The following is a 24,110-nucleotide window of genomic DNA, read 5'->3' on the forward strand; positions in this document are numbered from 1 at the left end:
AATGGTAAGCAATAGTAATATATGTAATAAGACCTGTGTGTGATTTATGAAGAATAACAATAAGTGTGGGAACTATTGCGAAAAAAAAAAAAATCACACACGTCTTCAACAGTAAAACCAGTAAAAAAAAAATAAAAAAAAAATCTTTATTTCTAAAAGGGAACTTTGATAATGACCTGGATAAATACGTACTGCATGACTGTTTGACTGAAAATAGGATTAATGTACTGTACATTTTCCCATCATTGTTGTTTGCCACAATAAACACTGAATGGTCATTTGATTGAAACAGAAGGGTGGGGTCAGTCTTTTCCACAGTGCTGTACATGCATAAAGCTTTCACAGCGCAGCACAAATGCAGTCTTCTGGGTTCCTCCGAATCAAACATTAGAGGATAGAAGGACAGCTGCTCAAACACCACTGAACTGCAGTTCATGTTGGAACCTTACACAGGCCACATTAGGTTACAGCTTTACATTACTTGCATTATAGTGCACAGACATGGTGTGGAGATCACCCACAATGCTTTTCTGATGGTTGATAATTTAGATTTTGCTGCAAGGAGAAGTGATGTTTTGTAAGAGAGAACTGATGTCCACTGACTCTATTGGGTCAAATAGTGAACCACATGGTGCCAGGAGTTAATCCAATGAGGAGGCCATCGCTTTGCAGTAAGCCTCAGATGATACACACATTTTATTATGCATGAGGATGAGCTCTTTATTGCATTATTATTATTATTATTATTATTATTATTATTATTATTATTATTATTATCTGCACATTCTGAAGAGAAAACTCATCATTTGGAAATTTGCTCAACGATCAGTATTTCAGTGGTTCAGTGATAAGTATCCTTACAATATTTTATTGATTTCTAATTGAATGATTTCATTTTTAAATTGCTAGCCTATTACACAAACTAATAATGTGACTGCTCGGTGTTAAACGATAAGTTTATGATCATACTGCTAGGCTTAAGTGCTATAGGTCTATGCTTTTCTTACTTAGACTTAAAGGGTGAAAGTAATTGTTAGTTTTACATTTTACTTAAATTTGTCAGGTTATAATAGCAGGTTTCAGTAACTTTTTAATATGTTCATGGCTTCATACCAGAAACTTTAACCATCTGAAGAAACCTTGATCAACTCTTTTGGAAAGAAAGTAGGCGAGTCGTGTTGGACGAAATATTCAGCGTGCAGTTCAGTGGGTTTGTTGCTTTTGTCTGGCACTGAAAGTGGAATTTTTGTTTTAGTTTCTACGTGACATGAACAGTGCTAGATTCCAAATGGCATCACTCTGTGTTGGCGATCTTCACCCTGATGTGACCAAGTCCATGCTCTTGGAGAAGTTCAGCTCTGTCGGACGAGTTCACTCTCTCCGCCTCTGCAGGAACAAGAGGACCGGCACATCACTCCAATACGCTTTTATCAACTTTCAGCATCGGGTCGATGGTAATACAAACATATCTAACACACCTTAACAGTATTCCCTACTCTACATCATATATATTGTTCGTTGTCTGACCATCTGACACTAAGTAAAAATGACGACATATAAAGACTTTGGCCTGGTAACACTCCATAATTTCTTACAGCTATAGCAGCATTAACATCATTAATATCCTAAAAAATTATTTCAATATAAACATATGTACCTGATTTGAAGTAAAAGCAAAGCTCATTCATATATGCATCATAAATATGTGGAATATATTAGTCATGACAATTTTCAAACCTTAAAATACCTGAAGCATATGTCATTTTTCTGACCTGTCCCAATTTACCTGAATTCACCATTTCTACATCTCTTTGCCAAACTGGGACAGTGTTAAGTGAAATTAATTTGCAGTTAAGTACACTTCAAGGTTTATTCGATATCTAATATAATACGATGTTGTGAGCTCTATTTAAAAAGTGCTCTCTTTATAGTTTCAGATATGTTCACTTTGAGAGCGCAGAGGCTGCCGAGGCTGCCACCAAGAGGCTGAATGGCATGCTGTTCAATGACCGCAAGTCATCTGTATGTGTGTGTATTATCACTACAGTCCTGGACGTTCTACATCCGCCATGTTAGCATTGTAAAGTGACCTTGGACGTCATCATAAACACAAAAATCTTAAACAAGTAACAATTTATTCGGGTATTGTTAAACAAGTCCTGTTTAACTAAGGTTTAATACTTAAAAAGAGCCGACACTGTCTTCAGTGTTTTTTTCTGAGCTCGTCTGCAGCAATCCCATTGCATCATGGGATTGTTTGACTTGCATAGTGTGCATCTGTGGCATGCTGTAAAATCTCACCTGAAGCAGTACGCCATCCGGGTATTTCTCACCTACTGTTTCTCACATACTTAGAATTCGGACATACTCCTCTTCTGGCATACTGATTTTCACCTGCTAGATATAGTAGGTAAGTATGCGGTTTCGGACGCAGTCTCTCTCTTCAGTTCATCCATCAGTTCAGTGTACCGCTGTAGTTCAGTATCACTGTTTGTTATGCAGCGTCATGGCAGAGTGTCCAAGAAAAAAAAAGATAATACAGAAGGCACTTCACCCCAGACCACACTAAAGTGTACCCCTGTTCCATAGGGGTCAAAAATAACAACAGCTTTACAAGTTTTCAACAGTGACTTTTCGATTGTCCATGATGGGGTATATGATTGTAAAAGACATGTTGAGGTGAGTAAAACAGGTGTCATTTGTTCATTAGCATAGCTAATGTTATTTATAGTAGCTGGCTAGCTGCTAAGGAGCTACTCTATTGCTGTCCTACATGATGAGGCCAAACTCCCTGTAGACTTGCTTAATTGTCTGTATTGAGTACATACAGGGCACACAGTGGCTAGTGCTTCCAGGGTCGGGGGTTCGATTCCCACTGTGACCCTGTGTGTGTTGAGTTTTGCATGTTCTCCCCGTGCTGCGGGGGTTTCCTCCAGGTATTCCGGTTTCCTCCCCCAGTCCAAAGACATGCATGATTGGCGTGTCTAAAGTGTCCGTAGTGTATGAATTTGTGCATGTGTTTGTGTGTATGTGTTTGTGTGCCCTACGATGGATTGGCACCCTGTCCAGGGTGTACCCCGCCTTGTGCCCGATGCTCCCTGGGATAGGCTCCAGGTTCCCCGTGACCCTGAAAAGGAGTAAGCGGTATAGAAGATGGGTGGATGGATGGATATTGAGTACATATTTTAATGTCACATTGAGACTGCCAACAAAATATTTAGAAATGAGTGTAGACCTAAGCACATATGTGCTTAAAAGGCAGAAGCTGACGCAGTTTCATACCATGAACAGAACGAAACCACATTTTAGCACCTCTTGAAATACTGATATATGTGACATATTCACACTATAATTAATCTGTGTAGCGTTCATCACCAAGAGACAGATGCAAAAGTACAAAACTCTTTGTACTTCCTCTTTCTCTCTCTCTCTCTCTCTCTCTCTCTGTAAGAACACAGGAAGTTGAGACTTTAACACACTCCACTGCTCTGTCAGTCAGTCAGTCGTTAGAGAGACAGGATGGAGTTCAGTCCACTCGCTGTGATGCTCTGTGAGTAAATGTCCTCTTTGTGTCTTCATTAGAGTGAGTGGTGGGGTATAAAGTTGTTCATCTGCAGTCTGAATGTCCTGAGTGATGAGTTTATTGTGTGATTAGTACATGTGCAGAATGTTACAGTGTGCGGTCTGTTGGTTTTATGTCCCAGCGCTAAGTTTTTCACACTTCAATAAAGTTAAATAAAGAAGAAAAACACTTTAATGAGCAGAATAGTGACCTTTAAGTTATTGTAGTTTTTGTTTATTTATTATTAAGAGAGCTTAGAATGGATGGTGTTTGTACTTTCACCAATGGAAGTCAGGGTTGTGAATAACTGAAATGTCTTTAGCTGCTGTGGTGAGACTCTGGTGGTGTTTCCTGTGCACAGAAAGGTTTAACAAAACCATGTTAGTGTTAACTAGACTTACTGAGAAAATGCCTTATAACCTACATTTCCATTTTTGTGACTATTATGGTCTGTGCAGTGAAACATCTCAGTACAACAAGTTAAATCTAATACAGTAATATCAAACTAATGCATGTTTTATTCACCATTACTGATTATGTACTTATTTAAAGTCTTTAAAACCACAGCAAACGAATCCGTCGATGGGAGGTACCACGGTAAGCCGCTGGATGTGGGTCTGTCAACTGAAAAATGCATGAACAAGGTGTGTAAAAAATGTGTATAGTTCAGCAGCCTCCCCCAGGTCCTAGTGCCAGCCCAGGAACACGTTCAAGATGCGACGGAAAGAACTGTTGATGAAAAAAGATATCAAAAAGAAAATATATGAGATATTTTAGATATATTGATTTGCTTGGGGGGGTCTAATGAATATTTGGGGGGTTTTCCCCCTTAAAATAGGCCTAGCGACATCCCTGGCGTTATCTGTAGTAAAATTGTAACAAGAACATAATGGGGTGCAAATGGAGGAATGGTTACACACGCAGGTTTGCACGGGCACATTGATATATGAAAACAGAGAAAATACCTCATAACCTACAGCATTTTTGTTACTATTATGGTCTGTGCTGGGAATCATCTCAGTGCAGTAAGTTCATTCTAATACACACTAACATCAAACATTTTTATTAATAATAAAACCAGCACTATTTACTTATTTGTGTCAAAAATAACGACATAATGATGCAGAAATAATCACTTCTCATTAGCCTTGTACACACACACATACACACAAACACACGCACACACACACATACTCTCACACGCGCACACACACACACACACACACACACACACACACACACACACACACACACAGACACAGGGAAGTGACAGTTTCAGAGGCCTGAGAGCAGATACGAGTCAGCAGTTGTGGTTTAGCTTCTTCTTTTTTTTTTAATACAGTGTTGTGTGTTCAGCAGTAAAGAAGGGGACTGACTTGTAGTAACTTTAATTTTGATGGACAAACATAACCCCACTGTCACTTACTGAGGTGTTTTAAAGTCAACAGTTGACCAAGCTGAAAACATTTGCATGTTGCATGGATCCATGTTGATGCCAAATCCTGAGCCTACCACCTGCATCGTGCAGCAAAAATCATGATAGGTGAGCCTGTGCCTACTCTAGCCTCAGATTCCTTTTCTTGACTAAGAAGAGTGATCTTCAGCTGTTGTGGTCCATCCGCCTCAAGGTTCAACATTTTGTGCATTCTGAGATGCGTTTCTGCTCAAAGAGTGGCTATTTGAGACACGTTTCCTTCGACTATAGGTCATAACTTATCATTTCCAACCTCTGACCAGGAAAAACCATAGAAAACATCCCCTCAACTCGAAATTCCTACTTGAGAACTCGGGGTGGTCTTCCCAAATAATAAAGTGTTATCTTTAAAGCAGAAACTGGATCCTGCAGTAGTATTACACTGCAACTGTACTGTACTGTAAGTCTGTTATACCCGCTGTTATATTTCAGTGCTTTAAATAGTCATGAGGCCTCACATATTTCCAGTAGATCTGTATGAACACTAGGTTGTTATACCACAGAGCTAGTGTCATCATTATAACAACAATCTTCTATTACTATGTGGATAGAACACATTTCAGTTCATTCGAGAATATCTGGGATTATAACGGGTCTGGTTCTTACCTTACTGATGAAGGGGAATTGTCGCTGGCGAGTAAGGGTCCTTTCACACTGAGCACAATTAAGCGACATGAATGTTTGACCCAATGATGCTCTTAAATAGAAACAGTAGATCCCGATGGAGCTGTTCAAACCAGGTGTGATCATTCGCGGTGCGACAAAGCGACACTTTTTTTTGTCCAGTGTGTCTATTTTTTTCCCCTGCAACGAAATGGACCGTCCAATTAGATTTGAGCTTTAGATCACGTGTCCGGAGACACTGCTGTTGCACAAATGGGCGAGATTGGTGAGATGATATCACAGAAAGTGTTTTGAAAACCAGTGTAAACACTGATGGAGAGTATTCCGGAAGAGAGAATAGAATGGATATTGAGTTCTTGTTATCATTTGCTAAGTTTCCATCTATTTTTTGCACATTTCTGTAATCGACAAAGTGAAAGAGAGTAAAAAAGTTTGCGATATTTGCTGTTTCCTGTCTGTTTCCATCCAACTGGCCTTTTACCGATAAAATGGTGCATGCATCAGTTACTTCTGCATTAAAAAGTGTCGTTTGCTCAGTGCGGGTTCTCTCTCTTTCTCTTTCTTTCACACACACACACACACACACACACACACACACACACTCACAACACCTGGAGAGAAACAAACCGTCGTCACATGTCATAGTATAAGGTATATTTCTTACTGAAATACTTCATATTCGTTTGAATGAAAACAAATATGTATTTTTATAATGTTACAGTTGGACATTTTGTAGCAGAAAACAATACTCAGTATGTCATTTGTTATTTATCTTTATATTCTTGTTGAAAGATGTCAGCAGTAAACATAACAGGATAGTAAAAACTGAACTGTCACTTCATTTATCAAAGTTCTTCCACCACGAAATAAAGTGGGCTGGTCTTGGAAATTAAACTCTGGTTTTGTTATTGCATTATATTTCACATTATTTCATTCAGACTAAAACAGCTTGATGGCGCTGTTCAAAAAACACAAAACAAAATTTCTGCCTCCCTTTCTGGGTAGAATCCACATACAATAAGAAAAGTTAGTTTCTGTGCTTCTTAACAGTTTGTGTTGTGGTGCTATGCGCCAACATTTATGTGATTCTTCTTCTAAGTGGTCAAAGACGATAGGCCGATCAGCTGAATAATGGGTTGCGCCACCTAGTGTGCAGGTGTAAAATGCATTCTTGGTCCTCGCCACCTATTGAGTAGGCGTGAATTAGCTGAAGGCGATCAATCGTTTCGTGTTCGGTGTGAAAGCACCATTCGTCTGCGGTTCACTTCGCTTTATCGCGTCGCGCTCAGTGTGAAAGGATCTTAAAGCTACAAATGCCTTTCTCAACATCAGCTGCCTCCGTAAAAATCTTCTAATACGACTAGCACGATTAAGTTAAAATCACTGTGCTGCATAAGCGATAAACCTATTAGGCATGCAAGATGTCCGTGTGTCACCGTGCCCCAAACGACTTGAAATAAGCCACAAAGTAAGAATTACAGTGATAGACTCCATCCTGCTGTGCGAAAGTGCTTATCTTACTGTTTTCTTTTTTTTTAAAAAAGGTGCATCGTAATGATGTAAGTGTGTTTCTAAATTTAAATCTCTTCTCTTTGTCTAGTTTAGCCTGTTTGCTCATCGCTTGACCATTGCCTGTCTTTGACCTTGACCCGGCCTTATGTTATTGGATTTGTCTGCCTGCATCTCAATAAAGAAAATACACTTAAACTGTGACTGCATCCAACTCAACCTCCATCACATGACACCAAATAAATCTTGAAAGGTGAAAAGAGAATAGAAGTTACATATGAAGTTACACAAGTCCATCCTCTCTCTCTCTCTCTTTCTCTCTCTCTCTCTCTCTCTCTCTGTCTCTCTCTCTCTCTCTCTCTCTGTCTCTCTCTCTCTCTCTCCCTCACTCTCTCTCTCTCTCTCTCTCTCTCTCACTCTCTCTCTCTCTCTCTCACTCGCTCTCTCTCTCTCTCTCTCGCTCTCTCTCTCTCTCTCTCTCTCTCTCTCTCTCTCTCTCTCACTCTTTCCTGTGCACAGAAAGGATTAAAAGAAAAATATTAAATTTGCAATAAATAGACTCACTTAAAAAATGCCTTATAACCTACATTTCCATTTTTGTTATTATTATGGTCTGTGCAGGGAAACATCTCAGTACAGCAAGTTCACTCTAATATACACTAATACCAAGCTGATGCACAGCACAAAAATATAATCACTAATCATTATCTTCCTATCTGTGTTAAAAATAACGTCAGAAACAAACACTTCTCATTAGTCCTGTACACACACAGAGCAGTGACCGTGCACTTATTCTAAGTTGCCCAAATACAATTAATTTAATATTCATGTGGCTCATTTGCATATTTTGGTGCATTAAAAAATGTATTAATGCACTTGCAACTGCATACATATACAAGTAAAATAAAAAGAAAATTCCTATTTCAGGAAAAATTATAGAAATGTTTTTTCCCATTTTAAAGCATTATTTTAAGCAGTGAGATCAGACACGACACTCTGAAATACTAATTTTGTCGAAAGTGCATTAATACAATTAGTTTAATAAGCATGTGGCTCTTTAACCTTATTTTTTCTTTTACTCATATTCTTACACCTTTGGTTGGTTTTTGGTTATATGAACACTTGGTATCTGGTACTGCACATAACAAAGAATTAACATGAAAGTACTGTAGAGTTAGCTGGCATTAATATTTATTTATTTGGTTTTACAACATGCTGTCCTGGATCATTGCTGCCGTCGTCCGGCCTGTTGTTCTGCACGCGCTAACACACTCTTTATAGTTTGTTTACATTTGCATGAACATTTTTATTGTTCATGTTTACGGCTTTTGACAAACCCAGGGGAACTGTTTTCAATTTGGCTGATACAAGAACACACTTTGAATGGAATTAGGAGGTTTGTGGGGAAGGTTGTGGATGAGCAGAGCTTTCCTGTCAGGGTAGCTGACTGTAGTAACATCAATCTGACACAAGAGAAACAGCATAAGAAGGGGAGAAACCTGATGAATTTACAGTATTTGATGAATGTACACTGGTGTTCTTAGACATCAGCTAATCCTTATATTCACTTATAAGGGTTTGCCATGATTAAACCATGAATCAACCAATGTGAGAATATTTTAGGGTGTTTTACAGCTTGGGGGAAAAGCGAGTGGGGTCTCTGGAGGCTGAGTCCAACTGCATAAGTAGTGGATAAGTAGTGGATAAGTGGATACTAGATAAATAGTATCAAATGGGTAAGTAGATATAACCAGTTCAGAGTGTTAGCTAGTATATAAATGTCTTTACTTTTCTCTGTTCTCCTTTATGGCCAGAGTAGATAAATGGGGAAATGGCTTTGCTGCCAGGAATCACACAGAGGATTTGAAACTTCTAAGTGTCAAACTTGTAAGGATTTTACATTTCTAAGAATACGCTTCTTCCCCATTGGACTTCCTGCATGTTTGTTCATTAGGCTTACTGCACTATTATTCCAGGGGGCGCTCCTAGCTATGGCCCAGTCTATATCTGCATGATTTTCCTAATAAAATGTCCTGTGAGTTTATGTCTTAAGTAATGTTGACGTCTATAGTAATTATAAACGATTCACACAGGATTAGTGATCTCTGTCTACACAATGTACACATGGTTATAACATTAAAGATTCCATGAGTAATACACTCCCCTCATTTTACTTCATACTGATTGTTTTGACCTGTATTATAAACGCTTATTGTAGGGCTTGTGGCTGCACACACATTAATCATCAGTAGGTCACATGACCATAGCATGTATATAGGCTATACCTGTTCTAGGAACTCAGTAATCAGCGCTTCATGAGCATAGATTTTAAAGGGGCAGTGTGACATTAATAATGATATAACCTCTCAACTTTTTTTGTTTGAGGCTTTCATACATGACTTTACACTATTATCTAGTGATTTTTTAGAGTAACCGCATAATAGATAATTGAGAGTCAGAAACATAAAGTCATCCAGCCTACAGTCTAGCAGCTCATTTAGAACAGCTTTTCACACACCACTGTTAATCTCCGTATGGGGTAATATCATTAACCAGGGTTTACATCTTTCCATTAACCTTCTCATGATTTTCTCATCACCTCATATTCACTTGGATGTCCTTCAGTCACATACCACTAGAGGGCAAACAAAAAATAATATCTAGTATTACTGTGGAAAGAGGAAGGAAGAGCAGATACAGAGTCTGCATGCACTGATATAGAAGGTAAAGATCACAGATACACCCATTCTCGTTCTTTCTTTCTTTCCAAGTAGTGCGATCTGACAGCGAGAAAACACAGGAAGTGCTGAGACATTAACACACACCACTGCTCTGTCAGTCAGTCAGTCATTAGAGAGACAGGATGGAGTTCAGTCCACTCGCTGTGATGCTCTGTGAGTAAATGTTCTCTTTGTGTCTTCATTAGAGTGAGTGGTGGGGTATAAAGTTGTTCATCTGCAGTCTGAATGTCCTGAGTGATGAGTTTATTGTGTGATTAGTACATGTGCAGAATGTTACAGTGTGCGGTCTGTTGGTTTTATGTCCCAGCACTAAGTTTTTCACACTTCAATAAAGTTAAATAAAGGGAAAACACTTTAATGAGCAGAATAGTGACCTTTAAGTTATTGTAGTTTTTGTTTATTTATTATTAAGAGAGCTTAGAATGTATTTCTTACAGATAGTAGTTTAGATTTCCTGAATAAGATTTAATCTTGTGGGTTCGGTGTCTAAAATGTGCTGTTTTCATTAATACACTGAATATTTTCCATATTTACATCATATTCTGTTTCTGTTCCCTTTTTAGTGCTGATTTCACTTATACCAGTGGCCCATGCTCAAGGTGATTTATATATAGTTTATCCTTTATACTGTGTGTATAATTTATTTGTTTTGGGGCTGAGAAGTTTGTGCACAATTGATTGTCACAGTCAAATGTGTTGATTTATGTACATTCTATTTGAAAAGCAATAAAATATATCGAGTACCTACACGACGCTCTGTCTGTTTTTTTTTTTTTTTTGAAAACAGTTTGTGCCCCCCTTCTGATCTCTCTTTATAGTTTTACGCTGATTAAATACCTTAACATACTGAATATAAAACAGAACAAGTTTAATGACAGCAGCACATGGTAACAACTGACATAAATAGTGCTAAATAAAATGTCCCATGATGCCCCTGATTTCTTAATAGTAAGTAGGTTACACATATCAGTATCAACCAGTAATAAAAAACATGTACTCATACTCTGTCTAAATAAATGATATGTACATGTGGGATTAGTTTATGTAAGGGTTATTAACAACAGAATGTTTTATAGGGAGTCCTAAAGTTGTGGTGTCCATAGCGCCTGATACACATGTGTTCACTGGAGAGACAGTTACTCTCAGATGTGACGTACAGGGAGGAGGAGACACTCAGTGGACATACAGCTGGTATAAGAATAATAACAGACTCACAGACCGCACAACGCAGGAGTTCAGAATCTGGTCTGTTCTATACGTTCACCATGGTGTCTACACCTGCAGAGGACAGAGCAGTGACTCTCAGAGCTCAGAGATCAGTGATGCTGTTACACTGACTGTATCAGGTGAGTCTGTGGGTGTTTTTTATTTCTTATTTAATATATTAACATTATTTTTTAGGGTTTGGAATTTGATCTGTCAGTAACTGAGACGCTGTTTGTTTAATGTTGACTTTCACTTCCCTGTCTAGTACACACAGATCTCTTTCACAGGAATCATCATCATGTCTTGTGCAGGTCTTTATATTAAGTTTGCAGTATAATTGTGGTGAGTCAGTCTGATTAATAATACACAGCGAACATTAAGGAAGAAGGCAGTAAATCTCACCTTGTGTTGCCTCTGCCATTATCTGATTTACTATCTGATCATTTGAAGCATTGGATTTATAAGGTTTTATCTGAGAATTCTGTAATTTTGAGAGATTTTGATGATCAGCATCGTCCACATCAGTCTGTGTCTCATCACCTGAGGTAGAAGTCACTCACAGCATTTAAATACCAGCCTCATGATCTTCTCTTCACTTGACACTAACACCGCTGGGGAAATGATCCCTGATTCACTTCTGTTCTCTTCAATATGGTTCTAGTTATTAATGTCTTTGTATTGAGACATTTAAATATTTTATAACTTTATCTGCTGTCGTCTGTACAAAATGTGTAAGCTCTCCTCTCTGTTTTATGTTCTGAAGTCATGCTCCTGATAATTTTTTAAGAAAATGCATTTATGTTCAGATGGTGCTGCAGGATTTGTGCAGGATCCATAAAATAACAATCTAAAATCAGTAAATACAGTGTTTTACACTTCAATCTAATCATGCATTTTGTTACATAGAAAATATACTGAATACCAGCCGTGTAAGAAAAAGTACGAAAACATCTTGTATCAAATGTTAAATCTAAATGTTTGTTTTAGACACAAAGCATATGTTAAAGCACAGTGAATCTACTGCTTATGTTGTAAAGAGAAAAGCAGTTCTGACTCCTTCATCATTTCATACCAACAGAAAAACCCACACCGACTGTGAGAGTGAATCCTCAGAGCTCCGTCTACACTGGAGACACCATCACTCTGACCTGTGAGCTGCAGTCGACTGGATGGGAGATTCAATGGTACAAAAATAATCAGTCGTTACATCCTTTGAGCACTGAAGAAACAGACACACTCAAAGTGACAGACGATAATGATGGAGAAACAGTGTACCAGTGTCGAGCACGCAGGAGAAACTACAAGGGAGGGTACCACTCCTACTACTGCACAGAGTTCAGTGATCCTGTCAATATTACAGTGAGAGGTATGTCATGATTTTTTCTCTTTTCACCACAGGTTTGTTAGAAGGGATGAGAAAAAAAATTGCTTAATTATTGTAATTCCTTGTTATTCTAGAATGTTCAAATGATCTTTAAATATAAATGGTTTAAAAGTATTTGTCATTTGTGGCTGGTGAGATCCAGTGCGAAAAAACAAAGAAAAATAAAGAGGTAAAGTTATAACTATAATTTAAAATTATAATCATTGGCAAATTGCTGTGGTTTAAAAGGAATAAAACATGAGGACAATAAAATAATCTGTACTTCAGGGTGGAAACAGTAACTCGGCTTCATAACACCTCCACATCACTCAGTATTTTTCTATAACAGTGTGAGACTGAGTGTTTTATTACTTACTTAAACTTTGTTAAAAGAAGGAAAAATACACAGAATACAGTACGTCTGAAACCAGAAACTCCAATGTGTGAGAAATGTAAGAAATTATATTCACTTCCTTCCAGTCTAAACACAACATACTATATTAAATAGAAAAATAAGTAGTGACAAATACTATACATGGAATTATCTTTTAAATAATTATAACATGGTTACATGTGTGTAATTAAACACCTGAACTACACAAACTGTTGTAAAGTCTTAAGATTTAAGCACAAATTTACAGTAATTAAAAATATAATATAGTACACAAATCCTGCCCCATGCTTTAATCTTAATTATAATTTTTTATTTTTCAGACCATGAGAGCTGACAAATTATTTTGGAAATCACACAAAACATCACATTGCTTTTTTTTTTGTTTGGTTGTTTTTTTTTTGTTGTTGTTTTTTTTTTTTTTTGCACAACACTGTTTCTTTCTTCTACCAGTGACAGAATCACAAATGTGGAAGTGCAATGATAATCATTAGTCCCATATATGTGGTGTTTAAATTAAAAACAATAATTTAAGAGTTAATATTAACAGATCTCACAGATTGTAAAAAATAAACAATTTATTTGTAAATTAGTTAATAGAGTTGATAAAAGCAAACTGCTGCATTCTCTATTCCACTATTCCTACATCATCATTATACACTTGTGGCATTCCCAAGTGGAAGGAAACGTTTATCCAAGTTTAGTAAATCCAACTACGCCATCCTGGGGGAGAACCAGGGAAATACTCCCAAATAAAGACACACATGAGTTTTACCAATCGAGTCAAAGAACATGAGTGTGAGACATGAGTATCAATATAAAAATTATATTTTATTATAACATTAAGCATCATTAAAACGTAACCTATAAATATAAAATCACCCTCCCATGAAGCACAATAAGACTTTTAAAACTAAGCACTTCTCCAGGCTCAGGCTTGGTGGGAACAAGGCAGGCCAGCTACAGCTCGGGAGGTCATCCAAACCCACCTCAAGTCACACCAAAATCATCAAACACTACCTACACCATGAGGGAGTTGTTGTGTTGGCACACTGAGCATGCTGTGAAGCACACACCACTCACTGAAGGCAGCTAGCCTCCCCTGTCCCACCAAGACTCACTGGCTCCTGGAGAGAAAGAAGACACCCGTTAACCCAAAATTACACAAAAACACTTAACAATAACCAAAGAAAGAAAAACTAAAATATTACAGACGCCGTGGTGAGGTGGCTATAACACTCAGTCCCATTGACACCACCACATGCAATAGAGGCAGTTAACAGCACCTAAGCAGAACCAGCATTATGGTTAACAATAAATGGAAAAGTATAGCCACTATAGCATGGAGACAACAGGACATAGTATACACCACATCAATAGTAAGGTGATTGTGTAGGAAAACAAACCTGAAAGAACAGCTTTGAGGCTGGAAAACACTAATTTACCAATTAGTCTATAGTAAATATATATAAATATATATATATAGTCTTGAGATGTTCATTACATTTACCTCATTACACCGTGAGCAGAGCCTCAACGTACCTGAACGGAAATGAAAACAGAAATGCCAGGGAGTGAGGAACTCCGAATCACAAAGACACATATGCGCTTGCCAAAATAAAGGTTCTTAAATAACAGGGTAGCTCCCACCTCATTGGTCTGCCGAAGCCATCCCTCGAGCAGGGCCAATGGGATAGTTAAATCACTTATACTGCCACACTCTCATGAAAAAAAAAAACATCATGTGCAATTAGACATTCATAAAAATCTTCTTACTGTGTATTAAATAAATGTAGATAAAATGTTTTGTATTTCCTGTGTAACAGAGAGACCAGGGGCAGTACTGAGTGTATCTCCACAGAACTGGCTGACTGAAGGAGACTCAGTGACTCTAAGCTGTGAGATTACAGACTCCTCTACAGACTGGACATTCAGCTGGTACACAACTGTTCCCTACAGAGACGGCTTAACTCAAATAAAACATAATCATGGCTATATCATGTATGTGGAGCTCCTCTCAGACAGCAGCAGAGGATCTGGAGGCAAATACACTCTCAGTCCTGCTGCTCTTCATCACACAGGAGTTTATATGTGCAGAGGAGAGAGAGGAGAACCAGCCTTTCACACACAGTACAGCAATCCACAGACACTATGGATCACTGGTGAGGAAAAATAACAGTGGGTTTAGGTTAAATAGTAAAGGTGTGGATGTGTGAATGTAAGAAGAGATTCATGCAACATTCATTTATTAATATGTATAAGGAAGTTAAAGCATACTGAGTGCTGGTAGAATTTTCCCCTATGTGACATTGGTGAAAAAAGCCATGTGCTGTGTTTGTGTGCTGTCTCCGTCCCTCATCTAGTCATTGGTTTATTTTCCTGGAAACAAAGAGGACTAAGGAGATGATTAAGGATTGAGGATCTATGGGCAGGAGGATTTTATTATAAAAGCCAGAAATCCAGAACAGGTCAAAGAGACGCACAATATTCGTTGTGAACACAATACAAATATTAGTGAACACAAGACAAATAGCAGAGCTGTAAAACAGGCAAGGGCCAAACACAGTAAAGTACAATATAAGAGAGCAGAGGGAAAAACCAAAAGAGTAATCAAGAGCAAAGGGTCTAAACACAGCAATGGCAATCACAAATTAAACATGGCTCTGAACTTTACATTGTGCAAATGCATGTGTGGCCTAATGTAATCTACAGTGAGGAAGAGACCTGGAGGTGGTGTGCTAGAGCTAGGCTAATACTGAGATGATGGTGATGTCTGGTGGTCATGTGATGTTGATGTGATGCCCTGACCATGTGCACCTATTCCTAGTTTCACCTCAAACTCTTTTTGTATTTATTCCCTCTGTGTTGTTCTGTGTCTTTGCTGATTTTTGTGCCTTTGCAGCAGCTGAAGGACTTTCCTGTGTTCCTAGTCCCAGTTTTCATTTTATTTCTCGGTTTTGACCTTTGCCTTTTTGTAGCATTTATGAGTATGGATTATCCCGTGTTAAACCTGTCTGTGTTTTGACCCATGCTATGGACTGTGGCTTTGATTCCAGATTAATAAACATAATTCTGAATGCACATGCACTTGTATTCTCATTATATTCCATATTACACTTATTCTTATTTACATGACTCTCTTCTGTGTTTAAGGTGAATCTCCTCCAGTCTCTCTGATCATCAATCCCAGCAAAACTCAACACTTTACTAATGACTCTCTCTCACAGAGCTGTGAGGACCAGATTAACTCTACTAGATGGAGAGTGAGACGATACACACACAGTGAGAGAGTGTTAGATTGTTCAAGGGGATCAGTTACAGGATCTACATGTGAAATCAGCTTCCTCTCCACATCCTACACTGGAGTTTACTGGTGTGAGTCTGAATCTGGAGAAAACAGTAATCCTGTCAACATCACAGTGCATGGTGCGTCTTCATGTAGTGTGTTTATTGTTAAAGGAAAAGGGAAATGTTTCATTACAGAATATTCAGAACTCTGAGTTTCCAACTGGGAGAACTGTTCAACAAGACACAGACATTATTTTCCAGACTGAGTAGAAGTACATGCTTACCGATACCCACACTGATAATGATAATGACATGAGTAACTTACTGAGTATTAATCAATCAGGGATGTCATAGAACATTTTATTTCTCTCTGTTTATGTTGATTGCTGCTGTGTACAGATAACTCATTGTGCTTAGATGATGTTTAATATGCTATGGTATTTAAACAGTGTCTTTAATAGAGAGTGAAGGTGGAACCTGAGTTGTATCAGTGAACTTGGTCATTAAAAATGAGTGCAAAGTGCTGTGACTTTCAGCTTCACTCACAAGCAAAGTGTAGATGGTGGGGAGAGAGGGGAAAGGAAGTGCACATGGCTCAGTGCTCAGTGCTGTCATGTGTGATAGTTTCTCTGCACACTCTCTTCAATGCTTCTCTCTCACAAATACCTTTGTGCACAATTAATGGCACCTTGATTTCATTTTTAATGGCCATGTTCACTGAGACTGCTCTGTTCACTCATTTGGGTCACCCCCACACTCTATTAACTATAAAGTGTTTTATTAGGTTACTCATGTTGTAGGAAGATGCTGTAGTGTCTCCTCTTGATATTTTCACCGAGCCCAGGTTGTAGTCTGTTTTACTTTGAACATTAATCGTGAAATACTTCCAGATAACTTTCATTTTGTCATCTGTTCATTAGCAAGACAATGTACACTAGGCTTATCTAGGCTTATATCACATGGTAGCACATCAGATGTTGGTGTCAGAGCTTGTTATTTTCTTTTTAAACAATTACCTATGATGATACCTGATACCAGTTCCAATGAATCCATAATTTGGACTGTGGAGACTCATTTATGCAGATTATATACAGATTAATTAGAGATATCATTTATTTTATTGTACATGTGATTTTCTGTGTTCTAGATGGGGATGTGATCCTGGAGAGTCCTGTCCATCCTGTGACTGAGGGACATCCTCTGACTCTACGCTGTTTATATCGATACCCAAATTCCTCAAACCTCCGAGCTGATTTCTATAAAGATGGATCAGTTCTCCAGACACAGACTACAGGAGAGATGATCATCCGAACTGTCTCAGAGTCAGATGAAGGTTTCTACCACTGTAAACACCCAGAGAGAGGAGAGTCACCGAAAAGCTGGGTCTCAGTCAGAGGTGTGAAACCTTGCGAGAATTTCTTTTTATTCTATTCTCTTTTAAATAACACAGTTTATATGCACAGTGTTTAAATGTTTAAATTCTGGTCTCTTTCTAGCTTCAGTCTCAGATTCTAGAGCCAGTGGTGGAACAGTAGGAGTGGCTGTGGGTTTGGGATTTTTGTTCATCGCTTTACTGATCTTAATGATCCTGCTGTGGTCCTACAAAAGAAAAAAAGGTCTGATAAAGGTTTTAGCTATTTTATGTAGAACATAATCAGAATTTCTAAAGAATAAAGCTAATTTTGATCTATCACATAATTGTGGAAAAATAACTAAAGGTTACTTGGTGTAACGAAACAGGACAGTGGGCAGGAAGTAGGCGCAGGCGCGCTGTCTTTATTCATAAACAAACAAACAAACAAACAAACAAACAAAACCAAACACGGGTAACGCGGTCTTTACAGAAATAGATACGAGTAAACATGAGACTAAAGTCGAGGCAGGAAGCAGGACATGGAAATGAGACCGCTAGCATGCTAAACCGACATGCTACACCGTTAACACCGATATCTATCACACTGGCATCTACGTTACTAATAACGTCATCCACCAGAGGGGTTTAAATACCCAACATAATTAATACTAAACATGGACACCTGGGGCAAATTAACGACAACGCAAACATGAAGGGAACAAACCAAAACAAACGTCACGTGTCCACTTCACCCAGTTCAGTCTCTAGTAAGCAGCGCTACAGTGCCATCTGCTGGCCGTGGCGTAACAACTTGGTGAATGAATAACTGAAAGTGTTGATGAAAAGATCTTGACATTATTTTGGTCCGTGTAAGAAAAAGTTTAAATACAATGTAGATTATAAAATAAATAAAAAGTACTTGCCCATATTAAATATAGAATACTAACTGTAATGTGGTAAATTACATATTCATATAATTTATAGTATTATATTATTATTATAAACCCACAACCTTTTATAAAGTCACATTTACAGCTAAATAACCCAATTTCATAAAATATGGTAGAAGAGCTGATGAGTTTTAAGAAAATTCACTGTGATGAGAATATATGTAAATTCTTTTAAATAAAATTACTATACAAAACCTGCTACTAGCTTTATTGTACTTATCTTAATTGTAAGTTGTTGTTGTTGTTGTTGTGGTTATTTTTTGTTTTTTATTTCGTTAACTTATGCAAATTCTTACAAATTATTTTGGGTGGGAATTACACTGAACCTGGTTTATTAATGAACTCTGCATTTTTATCATGTTATTAAGTTGTAAATATGTCTTTATTACAGGTTGTGCAGTTCAGACATGTAGTTACACTCATCTACCTGCATATTGTTATTAGAATTATATCATAATTAATATTTGTATCTATTCCTACTGTATAATTGATCTTCTGTAGTCACTATGTTTATTACACTGTAATCAGCGCTGTGTAAAATAAAGTGTTTCCGTTACCATTTACACCCTGTTCAGATGTAGAATCTGTCTCCATCTATAGAAAATCAGACATCAGAGCAGAATCAGATCCGGTCAGGAGCTGAAGACTCTCAGTCAGGACACACACCACTTCAGGCTGGTCAGACACTCTGTCAATCACTGTTTATTTCTACATTTATTAATCATCTCTGTAATAAATATAATTCAGTAAATTCATTTGATTTGTTTGAAATCTGTTATGTTTTGTAATCTACAGTCACATTTACAAGAAGTTCAGTTCATCTTCATTCTGTTTTCTGCAGGAAGTGAAAACATTTATGCCGCTGTAGATCAGACAGATACGAGTGGAACAGGTAGCTTTATTTCATTTCAGACATTTCCTCTTGCATTAGGAGAATTAATTATAGATTAACTCTATACAGTAAAGTACAGCAGTGTCTTGTAGTGATTAACACACTGCACTGTGTTCAGGTGAAGCTGCAGCTGAGATCAGAGAAGCCACTTACGCACAGGTCACGAAGAAAAAGAAGACAAACAGGAACAATGGTAGAGTATTTTTAATGCTACAGCATTTCATGGATTTATTAAAAACAAAATCAGCAAATAACTCTTGAAGTCTTCAGAACATTCAATCATTTAATACATAAACATCCAAGCACCTGAGGTCATGGCCTACAAGTTTCCTCCAGATCAGACGAGTCAGTTCCATCACAGGCTCCATTAAAAAGCAGGCATGTGTTCTACATAGCACTAATCATAAAGTTATCACACATTGAAAAGATGCCACATGCTGAATGATAAAGGAAGCTAAATGAAGTAAACTCTAGAGATCTAATCTAAAAAACAGCTAGGGTTCAGTGTGGTTTTGGCAGGAGACTGATAATGACTTATGTTATGTCTATGAGTTATGGTTGATGTATTACACGGCTAAAGATCATTGGGATGGTTTTGTTGTCTGCTGCTGCAGGTGCTGATGCTGAACCCGGTGTTGATGATGTGACTTATGCTAAGCTGGAAATAAAACCAATGATAAAAGCAAAGAGAATGAAAGGTAGAGCAAAATGAAGACATTTTATTTCGTGTCATAGATCACCTGACCCTACTCTTGTTCTATGTAATGAATAAAACACTCTGCTGTGCTGTTATAGGAAAATAATCAATGACAGTGTGATGTGATGAAGCAGAGTTACTGTTTCAGAGTTCCTACCCTGAAGGTGATGATTTTCCTGTTACAGCACATCCCAAAGTGTTTTACCACAGCAACGTCCCTATTTAATTCATTAAACAATGACACGTCAGACTTTTCGTCCATTTATTGTTGTGGGACGTCTGCAAAAATAGTGTAACAGCACGTATAAACTGCCGTTCCTTTACCAGCTTCTCTTTTTTCTCTTAAACTGAATAATAATAATAATAATAAAAAACATCTGTTATGTTAAAAGCATAAAGTCCTCTGTCTTGAAGACTTTCAGAAAATGTCAGAAAATTTCCTGACTGTTACACAGTGCTGACACTGGAGACTCCTTACATAAATGTTAAACTTCTTACAGGAAAGTCCATATTACCAATTACATGCTGGTGCGTTTTGTTAAATCTGTTTATTCATGTAATTTGTTACTATAGAAATGATAACGTATTAGAATAAAGGCATTATTATAAACCTTTGATTTTCAGTTGCACTATTGTCAGAGCTGCTGTTATAGAAAATTAATCAACGCCTTCTGACCAATCAGAATCCAGAATTCAACACTGCTGTGGTCTAATGTATTTTAAATGTGTATGATTTAATATCCAGATCATTTACCATTTAGATGAGTTGTAATGTTTCAGGAAATTAATTCAGGATATCTTTATTCCAACTAGAAAAGGCCAGTGTGGGTGATGATACTGTCTACTCAGAGCTGAAGCACAGCATGGAGGTAAGACTCATGACATTTACAGTATAAAGCTTAAAAGACAAACCAAACACCATGAAGTAATAAATATATTTAAAGGTGTATTGGGTAGAATTTGTCATCTAGCAGTGACAGTATCCATGTACACAAAACCCCGCCTCACAGAATCTGAAAGAGTTCGTCCATGTTAGTTTGGTAGCTGTCTAGATAACTTTCCGTCATCTCATTCTACTTGGACAGTTATGACATAGTTAACTATGAACATGCAAAATACTGACACGCCAAATAACGTACTGATTTCTTGCTGCGGTCACTGATTCAGAAAGTTAACTAGTTTGTAATATCATTGATGGCAATATCAGGAGAAATGTATTTATAAACGTATTTATTACAATCTCTTTCTTTCTCTCTGCAGTGAGACATGTGTCTGTGTACACTGATGAAGCTACAGTTATCACACAGACCGCTGGAAAACTGGGATTTGTGTTTGTCTTCTGTTTTTCCTAAAATGCTCAGAAAGTAAAATCTGCTCATCCACTTCCTGAACACAGGAACATTATACTTATACATTTTTCTTTTACTGCTTTTCTTTTTCTACTCATTCTGTTTAGAGTGCACAAATACAATTAATTAATACATGTGTCTCATTTGCACATTAAAAAAGAAAAACAAATCATAATACGGTTAATTTGTATTAATGTACTTTCAAATGGATACATATAGAAGTAAAAGAAAAATAAAATATGTATTTTAGGGTGCAAAACATTTGTATAAAATTATAAAAAAGGTTTCTTCCAATTTAAAGCATTATTTAAGGTGAAACACGACACTCTAAAATACTTATTTTTCTGTTCCTCATATACTAATTCCACTGAGCGTACATTAATAATTAATTTAATACACATGTGGCTCATTATATTTATTTTTCTTTTACTCATAAACTTACACGTCAGTGCTTTTGGTTGGTTTTTGGTTGGATACGAACACTTGGTATCTGGTTCTGCACATACCAAAGAAGAAGAAACCTGAGTGAAGTGTGTAAGGCTTGTCACTGTTTTCTTACACAAAGTAAGTTATTCTTGTTCATGTACAAAACTTCACGGAGGAAATAATGAATTAAGATGAAAGTAAAGTTGGCCGGGACGAATATTTATATTTTTGGTTCTGCAAAATGCTGTCCTGCAACATTGCTGCCACACACACACACACACACACACACACACACACACACACACACCTTTTTAAATACATGTTGCTTTAGAATTTTTTCTCTTTATAGTTGACATTTTTGTAAACATTTATTAATTGTTCATATTTACACCATTACAAATGACCTGATGCTTTGTAAGTCGTTTCACCTCGTTCATAAATGTCACCTGAAATGACTTTGTTTGTGGTTTAAACAAACTAACTTTAATTACTGCCAGAAAAATATTTTCACTTAAAGAAAAGTAGAAATCATTTGACTCACTATTGGCATTTAACAAAAATAAAAACATTTTGAAGTGACTGAAGACGACTGAATGAATGATGTTTTTTTCTAACACATCTGAGGCACTGGCACTTAAATGCAGTTCGGTTGCTTTTCTGTCATAAACACCTGGAGTAAAATTGTAATGAAACAAATGACCTTTTTCATTTCTTTAACAGCTCACACTGGTGAATACAGAATCCAGAACGCAGTCATAGAGGACTCAGCAAAGTTCATCTATAAAAAGAGGATCCGTTTAATGTAGAAATCATTTCATAATTCCTTTAGAGTCATTTTGTGGATTGTAAATAATACTGATCTGTCGCTTTAACATCATGCTGTTTGTAGCTCAGCATCTTACACGCACTCGTCTTTCTGACTGGATTTGTTTAGCTGAAGCCTGCAAACCTGCAAAAAAAAATCTTTACCAAGACAATGTGTACTTTATTTCTCGCCAAGAAAAATGATGAAGATGTGAGAAATGTGAACAAAAATACACTGTTAATGTTAAGCTGTGTACATTTTTTAAGTAAACTACTCTGGTTAATGACGTCAGTATGTGTTGAGGGACACGGTGGATAGATTAGGTAGATAAGTTAGATAACCATCTGTTAACTTAGCTAGTGATGGAAAGTGCTCTTTCAGCTCTTCTGCTGGTGATTGAGTACGCTAGTCATACTTATCATTAGTTACTAGGGGTGTAACGATATGCTCCGGTCACGATTCGATTCAATTTACAATACTGACTTCAGGATTTCGATTCGATTCGATTTTTGTCTGTATAAAAGTAAATAAATTAAAAATGCCTGTGAACAGAGGTTTAATATTGTTCAGAAAATGTACTACAGGTTCACTATATCTTAAACATAAATTAATAAATGTATAAAATCTTCCCAAGATTTTGACTGAATAAACAAAGTGTCTGACCCGGGGAAAATGTTAATATCATATCGAATATCATATTGCTCTAATAACAGAGAATATCAGGTTTAGAGACCAAAATGAACTTCATTTTCCAGGCTTTTGGGGTCAGGTCCACCATTACCTGTTTTGAGGGGGAAAAGTCATAATATATGATATTACTAGAATAAAGTCTGAATTTTTCAAGAAAAAAATAATAATATGACATAATGGTGCGTATCACAGCAACAAAACTAGCCTAAAGAAAGATGTTACTTTACAAATAAAGAAATACTTCATCTTCTGCCGCATCCGCACCAGATAATTATTAGTATTATAACTTTAAAACTCACACAGTGTGGTAAGGAAAATGATTAGAGGAAATGAAATGAAGACTCAGGAGAGCGCGACCTCTGGTGGTCAGTCGTAGCACTGCAGGGAGCGAGAGTGACATCATTGCGTGAGACAAGCTCCGCCCACTAGTCCCTTATTTACATATCCAATGCACACAGCACTCTAACTTTCCCTCATAGCTAATCTAATTTATATGAAACACACCCTCATTTATAAAGCTGTAAAATCTGAGTTAGAGATTTTTCTCAAGTGTCTGCAAAAAATAATAGTTTATAATAATAAAATAATATTAACTGTACATTAAAGGCTATCAATAATTTTTATATTTGACAATTTTATATTTATTTTGTGCTTACGGATGTGGAAGCTAACTGCACAGGCTGAAAAAAATATATATATATAATTTTGTATTTCTTAGTGTTTTGGTCTTAATTTGATGTAGAAACAACCTTCAGAACACTGAAAATGACAAAATAAAGTATACTACTT

General features: G+C 37.1%; 2 protein-coding genes across 3 annotated transcripts in view; both read left to right on the plus strand.

Moving 5' to 3' along the window:
* The window catches only part of LOC128610750 (obscurin), a 63,589-nt gene extending 39,570 nt beyond the window's left edge, over positions 1-24,019 (plus strand). The window contains exon 18 of the mRNA XM_053630168.1: positions 22,547-24,019. Within this exon, the coding sequence (XP_053486143.1) occupies positions 22,547-22,632 (86 nt within the window). The 3' untranslated portion in view covers positions 22,633-24,019. The remainder of the gene's footprint in view (positions 1-22,546) is intronic.
* LOC128610509 (carcinoembryonic antigen-related cell adhesion molecule 5-like) lies at positions 9,944-22,514 on the plus strand. 2 transcript variants are annotated; one of them, XM_053629874.1, is made up of 14 exons: positions 9,944-10,063; positions 10,474-10,509; positions 10,987-11,256; positions 12,195-12,482; positions 14,697-15,032; positions 16,024-16,296; positions 17,306-17,554; positions 17,655-17,774; positions 19,063-19,140; positions 19,304-19,354; positions 19,473-19,547; positions 19,969-20,052; positions 20,865-20,920; positions 21,312-22,514. In XM_053629874.1, the coding sequence occupies exons 1-14, from the start codon at positions 10,033-10,035 to the stop codon at positions 21,312-21,314; spliced, it is 1,950 nt and encodes a 649-aa protein (XP_053485849.1). In that variant the 5' UTR covers positions 9,944-10,032; the 3' UTR covers positions 21,315-22,514. The 2 variants fall into 2 exon arrangements, with proteins under 2 accessions (XP_053485849.1, XP_053485851.1); XM_053629876.1 differs by lacking the exon at positions 10,987-11,256 and having other exon boundaries at positions 9,955-10,063; positions 21,312-22,417.
* Positions 24,020-24,110: the final 91 nt, after the last annotated feature.

This window comes from Ictalurus furcatus, chromosome 7 (genome assembly GCF_023375685.1).
Source record: "Ictalurus furcatus strain D&B chromosome 7, Billie_1.0, whole genome shotgun sequence".
Taxonomy (NCBI): domain Eukaryota; kingdom Metazoa; phylum Chordata; class Actinopteri; order Siluriformes; family Ictaluridae; genus Ictalurus; species Ictalurus furcatus.